The 7,500-nt window shown below is 50.6% G+C and overlaps 1 protein-coding gene across 1 annotated transcript in view; it reads right to left on the bottom strand.

Annotated features, from left to right (window-relative positions):
• The window catches only part of LOC140548796 (5'(3')-deoxyribonucleotidase, mitochondrial-like), a 6,525-nt gene extending 324 nt beyond the window's left edge, over window positions 1-6,201 (bottom strand). The window contains exons 1-5 of the mRNA XM_072671953.1: window positions 5,765-6,201; window positions 5,463-5,563; window positions 3,013-3,073; window positions 2,327-2,441; window positions 1-2,220 (exon numbers count right to left, since the gene is read on the bottom strand). The exon at window positions 1-2,220 is cut by the window's left edge and continues 324 nt beyond it. Of these exons, the coding sequence (XP_072528054.1) occupies window positions 2,081-2,220; window positions 2,327-2,441; window positions 3,013-3,073; window positions 5,463-5,563; window positions 5,765-6,115 (768 nt within the window). The 5' untranslated portion in view covers window positions 6,116-6,201 and the 3' untranslated portion in view covers window positions 1-2,080. The remainder of the gene's footprint in view (window positions 2,221-2,326; window positions 2,442-3,012; window positions 3,074-5,462; window positions 5,564-5,764) is intronic.
• Between the last annotated feature and the right edge of the window lie 1,299 nt (window positions 6,202-7,500).

Raw genomic sequence — 7,500 nt, 5'->3', positions numbered from 1 at the left:
GAGACGGGAGAGGAAGACGGGAGAAGACAGGAGAGGGAGACGCGAGAGGAAGACGGGAGAGGGAGACAGGAGAGGGAGACGGGAGAGGGAGACGGGAGAGGGAGACGCGAGAGGGAGACGGGAGAGGGAGACGGGAGAGGGAGACAGGAGAGGAAGACGGGAGAGGGAGACGGGAGAAGAAGACGGGAGAAGAAGACGGGAGAAGAAGACAGGAGAGGAAGGCGGGAGAGGAAGGCGGGAGAGGAAGGCGGGAGAAGAAGACGGGAGAAGAAGACGGGAGAAGAAGACAGGAGAGGAAGGCGGGAGAGGAAGGCGGGAGAGGAAGACGCGAGAGGGAGACGCGAGAAGAAAACTGGGGAGGGAGACGGGAGAGGAAGACGCGAGAGGAAGACGCGAGAGGGAGACGCGAGAAGAAAACTGGGGAGGGAGACGGGAGAGGGAGACGGGAGAGGAAGACGCGAGAGGAAGACGCGAGAGGAAGACGGGAGAGGGAGACGCGAGAGGGAGACGCGAGAAGAAAACTGGGGAGGGAGACGGGAGAGGGAGACGCGAGAGGAAGACAGGAGAGGGAGACGGGAGAGGAAGACGCGAGAGGAAGACGCGAGAGGGAGACGCGAGAAGAAAACTGGGGAGGGAGACGGGAAAGGGAGACGGGAGAGGAAGACGCGAGAGGGAGACGCGAGAAGAAAACTGGGGAGGGAGACGGGAGAGGAAGACGGGAGAGGGAGACGGGAGAGGGAGACGCGAGAGGGAGACGGGAGACGCGAGAGGAAGACAGGCTTGGTGTGAGAGGCTCTTTAATGGAACACACTCCCCCTCTTCACTGTACAGTTCTGTTGACCCTCACTCTAGAACCCCCCCAGGTCCAAACACACATCCCGTCCCTGGTCTGAGGGGAGGGCTCTACAGCTCAGTGTTCCCTTTATTACAGTACATGCAGGATCTAGAAGGAGAACCCCAGCGCCGTCCACCCTGACCTCCATCTGTAGAACCCGGTCCAGCAGCACACACACACACCTTCATCTGTTCCTTAAGTTCTTTAAGGGGTGTGACGTTCTAGATCCAGTTTCAGAACTGGTTCTGTGTCCAGGAGTGCCAGAAAACATAAGTCTTCTTTGTCTCTCTGCGTAAGTAAGAAGGTCCTCCCTCTCCCCCTTCAGTGGCAGTACAGTGTGATTTGTAGGGGTTCTAGATAGTAAAGGGACCAGACTATAAAACTGGGCATCTGGTGCGTACTGGCCTGTACAGTGGAACAGCTGGAACCTGTGTGGTTCTGCTGTGTTCTAAGTACATTGTCAGTGGTGATAGTCGGTCGTGATGGACGGTACTCTACAGGTATGGAGAACAGAGATCAGGATGGAGAACCCTGCAGCGTTCCCATAACACTTTCTTTTGCATTAGCTTAGGTTCTAGATAGTAATCAGGTAGGCATGAATAACAAACTGAAGTTCTAGATAATTATTCTGGCTATTATAGTAGTCTGTTCTAAGACGGTTTAACTAAATTACAGTGAGGTACAGCAAGTAGAACAGGTTCTAGACATTAATCAGGTAGGAGGTACAAATTATCTGAGGTAACATGGAGTTCAAGTCTGAACTACACTGAAATACCAAACAGGTTCTAATCTTACAGTTACCCAGCATCTAGAACTTCTTTGATCTCATGGTTTTAAAACACAAATGTATTATCTAGAACATCTTTATTCTTTTGTAGCTCACACTTGACCACGGAACACAACCTGTTCAGTTAATATCTAGAACCTGCTGGTGTCATTTAGTAAGAGTGACTTGGACTTAACCATCATGATCCCCCAAATAACTAGCTTATGAAGTTAATATCTAGAACTTGAGTGGCAGTAAAAGAGAACGTCAGCTGTGTTGCTTTATAATGCAGTGAAGTCTGAGGCAGTTCTGCTCTGGTGGAACCGTGAACATGACCGCTGTGAGAACCTCTGGACTGCTGGACTGTTCTCAGTTCAGGTCCTTGCTCCTCGCTGGTCCCCCAGTGTTCTCCGTCCTCCACCAGCGAGAACCCAGGCAGTGCAGCAGGGTGTGAGTGGTCCGTGGGGGTGTGGGCGGAGTCAGCGGCGAAGGCTCTCCAGGACGCCCCTCCAGTCGTCGTCCCAGGACAGCAGGCGTCTCTGGGAGGGGCTGGGGGGCAGGTGTTTATTGTGGCAGGCGGAGAAGAGGACGTGCTCCCAGGCTGGGTTCGGTTCCACGCCTGCAGGACGACACGGGAAGAACTGGTTATGTGAGAACATGCTGGCCTGTTCTGTTACGCAGGAGTGGAGGAACGGTTCTGCGGAAGAAGATGGAACATTAGTCACCATGGATGTCCGGCTTGTCGTCGATGAGGACGTCTCCGGTCACTACGGTCTTATCTCTGGTCAGAATGATCTGCTCCAGGAAGTCCGAACCCAGGTGCTGCTCTACCCACGCGTACTGAACACATACACACACACATACATACACACACACACACACACACACACAAACACACATACATACACACACACACACACACACACACATCCACACAAATACATAAGATAAGATAGTCCTTTATTAGTCCCGCAGTGGGGAAATTCTCATACACACACACACACATACATACACACACACATACATTACATATGCAGGACTATATGCAAATCAGCTCTCTTGTGATTGGCTGTCTCACTCAAAAGCAGCCTGGGCTAAACTGCTGTAGGCTGGATGGGCGGGGCTAAACTGCCAACTGCCGTAGGCTGAATGTGTGGGGCTAGACTGCTGTAGGCTGGATGGACGGGGCTAAAGTGCTGTAGGCTGGATGGGCGGGGCTAAACTGCTGTAGGCTGGATGGGCGGGGCTAAAGTGCTGTAGGCTGAATGTGAGAGTAGAGGCTGTTGCTGCATCAGAGGGTAAAAGATGACATGAGATGTTCAACAAGCACATGTGCACATGACGTTAGTGTCCACATACTTCTGGCCATGTAGTTGATGGTGTAAAGCTTCTACCACGTTCAGAAACTCACCTTCTCGTACGGACAGTACTGGTAGTGCTTAATGGGACTGGTGCAAATGAAGACATCTGTACTGGGAGAAGAAGAACAGCAGCCGTTAGCCTAACTGGACTTACTGCAGTCTGAATTCAGCAGTCTGAGTTCAGCAGTCTGAGTTCAGCAGTCTGAGATCAGCAGTCTGAATGCAGCAGTCTTAGTTCAGCAGTCTGAGTTCAGCAGTCTGAGATCAGCAGTCTGAGTTCAGCAGTCTGAGATCAGCAGTCTGAATGCAGCAGTCTGAGTGCAGCAGTCTGAGTGCAGCAGTCTGAGTTCAGCAGTCTGAGTGCAGCAGTCTGAGTTCAGCAGTCTGAGTTCAGCAGTCTGAGTGCAGCAGTCTGAGTGCAGCAGTCTGAGTGCAGCAGTCTTAGTTCAGCAGTCTGAGTGCAGCAGTCTGAGTGCAGCAGTCTGAGTGCAGCAGTCTTAGTTCAGCAGTCTGAGTTCAGCAGTCTGAGTTCAGCAGTCTGAGTTCAGCAGTCTGAGTGCAGCAGTCTGAGTGCAGCAGTCTGAGATCAGCAGTCTTAGTTCAGCAGTCTTAGTTCAGCAGTCTTAGTTCAGCAGTCTGAATGCAGCAGTCTGAGTTCAGCAGTCTGAATTCAGCAGTCTGAGTTCAGCAGTCTGAGTTCAGCAGTCTGAATGCAGCAGTCTGAGTTCAGCAGTCTTAGTTCAGCAGTCTGAGTTCAGCAGTCTTAGTTCAGCAGTCTGAGTTCAGCAGTCTTAGTTCAGCAGTCTGAGTTCAGCAGTCTGAGTTCAGCAGTCTTAGTTCAGCAGTCTGAGTTCAGCAGTTCAGCAGTCTGAGTTCAGCAGTCTGAATGCAGCAGTCTTAGTTCAGCAGTCTGAGTTCAGCAGTCTGAGTTCAGCAGTCTGAGTGCAGCAGTCTGAATGCAGCAGTCTTAGTTCAGCAGTCTGAGTTCAGCAGTCTGAGTTCAGCAGTCTTAGTTCAGCAGTCTGAATTATACTTTTAATTCTAATTAGTTTAATTGAATATTTGATCATTTAAGTGATTGAAACAGAAGTAGGAACTAGAACTAGAACTAGACTAGACTAGACTAGGACTAGAAGTGTAATTAATATTTTATTATTTAATTTAATGAAATGTGTTTAATGTGGGTTTAAAGTCTACTAAAATAGTTCAGTTCTGTTTCTGTCAAATTAAAGAACCATCAGAACTGTCCAGAACCTCTAAAAGCTCCTCAAAAAAAGTGAGAGATGCTAGGTGCTGTGAGAGACGGTAGGTGCTGTAAGAGACGGTGGACGCTGTGAGAGACGGTGGAGACTGTGAGAGACGGTAGGTGCTGTGAGAGACGGTGGACGCTGTGAGAGACTGTGGACGCTGTGAGAGACGGTGGACGCTGTGTGAGACGGTGGACGCTGTGTGAGACGGTGGACGCTGTGAGAGACGGTAGGTGCTGTGTGAGACGGTGGACGCTGTGTGAGACGGTGGACGCTGTAAGATCTGGTGGACGCTGTGAGAGACGGTGGACGCTGTGAGAGACGGTGGACGCTGTGTGAGACGGTGGACGCTGTGTGAGACGGTGGACGCTGTAAGAGGCGGTAGGTGCTGTGTGAGACGGTGGACGCTGTGTGAGACGGTGGACGCTGTGTGAGACGGTGGACGCTGTAAGAGGCGGTAGGTGCTGTGAGAGACGGTGGACTCTGTGAGAGACGGTGGATGCTGTGTGAGACGGTGGACGCTGTGAGAGACGGTGGACGCTGTAAGAGGCGGTAGGCGCTGTGAGAGACGGTGGACGCTGTGTGAGATGGTGGACGCTGTAAGATCTGGTGGACGCTGTGAGAGACGGTGGACGCTGTGAGAGACGGTAGGTGCTGTGAGAGACGGTAGGTGCTGTGAGAGACGGTGGACGCTGTGTGAGACGGTGGACGCTGTGAGAGACGGTAGGTGCTGTGTGAGACGGTGGATGCTGTAAGAGGCGGTAGGTGCTGTGAGAGACGGTGGACACTGTGAGAGGCGGTAGGTGCTGTGAGAGACGGTAGGTGCTGTGAGAGACGGTGGACGCTGTAAGAGGCGGTAGGTGCTGTGAGAGACGGTGGACACTGTGAGAGGCGGTAGGTGCTGTGAGAGACGGTAGGTGCTGTGAGAGACGGTGGACGCTGTGTGAGACGGTGGACGCTGTGAGAGGCGGTAGGTGCTGTGAGAGGCGGTAGGTGCTGTGAGAGACGGTGGACGCTGTGTGAGACGGTGGACGCTGTGTGAGACGGTGGACGCTGTGAGAGACGGTAGGTGCTGTGAGAGGCGGTAGGTGCTGTGAGAGACGGTGGACGCTGTGAGAGACGGTAGGTGCTGTGAGAGACGGTAGGTGCTGTGAGAGACGGTGGACGCTGTATGAGACGGTGGACGCTGTGTGAGACGGTGGACGCTGTAAGAGGCGGTAGGTGCTGTGAGAGACGGTGGACACTCTGCTTACTTCTCCATCTTGGACATCTCCTTCACTGCCTCTACTCCTCCTGGAAGCGGCTCCAGCTGGAGGAAGAAGTTCCTGGACTCCCAGATGCTGATGGCCTTCTCCTGCGGGCGAGAGAGCGCAGGCTCAGCTCCGCTGCCTGGGCGGCGTGGGGTACAGCTGGTTAATGCTCTACCAGAGGTTTCGGTGGTTGACCAGTCTGACCAACATGACCAGAGTGTCGGCCTGGTGCCCCACCTTCACCTCAATCTATCGACCATCACAGACCTCAGAGTGAGATAAGAGTGAACGGGCAGAGCACTCACACAGAGGTCACTCCTCAGGTCTCCGTACTGAGTGGACACCCAGAACCCTCTTCGGTCCTCCAGGGTGATGTAGGGCTCGTGAGGGTACCTCTCCCTGAACTTCCTCAGGAACCCCCCTTCAAAATCCGCCAGGACCCCGTCCATGTCCACCAGCACCCGGAGCCTCTTACTGGAGCTCACACTGCTCACACTCCTCACACTGCTCACACTCCTCACACTGCTCACACTCTGCCTCTGAGAGTAAACAGAGGAGGCAGAGGCAGCGTCTCTCCCGAGTCGGCGGAACATCTGACTCAGCAGCATCTCTGCCTCAGTCCTCTCCCAGCGGACACGGGTTCCTACCTGAGTCATCCATACAGACAGCAGCACGAAACAACACCGTTATTAAATATTAATAATAATAATCTGATCATCATTAATACTATATTATACTGATAATTAATAACAGTAACAACAATAATAATAATAATAATAATAATAATAATCTGATCATCATTAATACTATATTACACTGATCATTAATAACAGTAACAATAATAATAATAATCTGATCATCATTAATACTATATTACACTGATCATTAATAACAGTAACAACAACAATAATAATAATAATAATAATAATAATAATAATCTGATCATCACTAATACTATATTACACTGATCATTAATAACAGTAACAACAATAATAATAATAATAATAATAATAATAATAATCTGATCATCACTAATACTATATTACACTGATCATTAATAACAGTAACAACAATAATAATAATAATAATCTGATCATCATTAATGATAATTAATAATAATAATAATAATAATAATAATAATAATGATGATGATGACGATGACGATGATGCTGTTTATTTGGCTCCTGTTCGCTCAGGTGAAGTGTGTAGATAAGAGGTTTGGTCGTTAGAGGTTAGTTTGCTGATTTTGCTGTTTTATGATAATTTACTATTTTAGTAATGTTTCTATATTAATAAAATAGTAAATTATTTTCCTCCGGTTCTGTTCCGGTTCTGACCGTATCCCTCTAGCTCCAGCACAGCTCCGACAGCAGGAGGGTACGGACTTCACACCCGTCTCCACCCACACATGTGAAGCCGCCTCTTTTCCCTGCCAATGCAGCCGACACGCTCGAGGACAGCGCCGGGTCCCCGGCACCGCCACACCAGCCACCGCCGCTTAAGAGTGACGAGGGGAGACGGCGCCATCTACCCTCCCGGAGACAGCTCTGTGGCGCTGCCTCGGACTCCGGCTGCTGCTGTACTGGAGAAGTCCTGGTAACCGAGGTGGGCCAGTTTAGCATGTTCTGGGCTGGTGGATCCAGAGAGGGTTTAGAGCGCTATTCAGCAGAACCACAGTTCACATCGTGCCGTGAGGGTTCTGTAAGAAGAGGGTTCTCTAAGAAGAGGGTTCTGTAAGAGGCGGGTTCTGTAAGAAGAGGGTTCTCTAAGAAGAGGGTTCTCTAAGAAGAGGGTTCTGTAAGAGGCGGGTTCTGTAAGAAGTGGGTTCTCTATCAAGCGGGTTCTGTAAGAAGTGGGTTCTCTATTAAGCGGGTTCTGTAAGAGGCGGGTTCCCTATCAAGCGGGTTCTCTATTAAGCGGGTTCTGTAAGAGGCGGGTTCCCTATCAAGCGGGTTCTGTAAGAAGAGGGTTCTGAAAGAAGCATGTTCTTTAAGAGGCGGGTTCTGTAAGAGGCGGGTTCCCTATCAAGTGGGTTCTGTAA

Source organism: Salminus brasiliensis, unplaced genomic scaffold (assembly GCF_030463535.1).
Source record: "Salminus brasiliensis unplaced genomic scaffold, fSalBra1.hap2 scaffold_110, whole genome shotgun sequence".
Taxonomy (NCBI): domain Eukaryota; kingdom Metazoa; phylum Chordata; class Actinopteri; order Characiformes; family Bryconidae; genus Salminus; species Salminus brasiliensis.
This window is presented reverse-complemented; position numbering and strand designations above follow the sequence as displayed.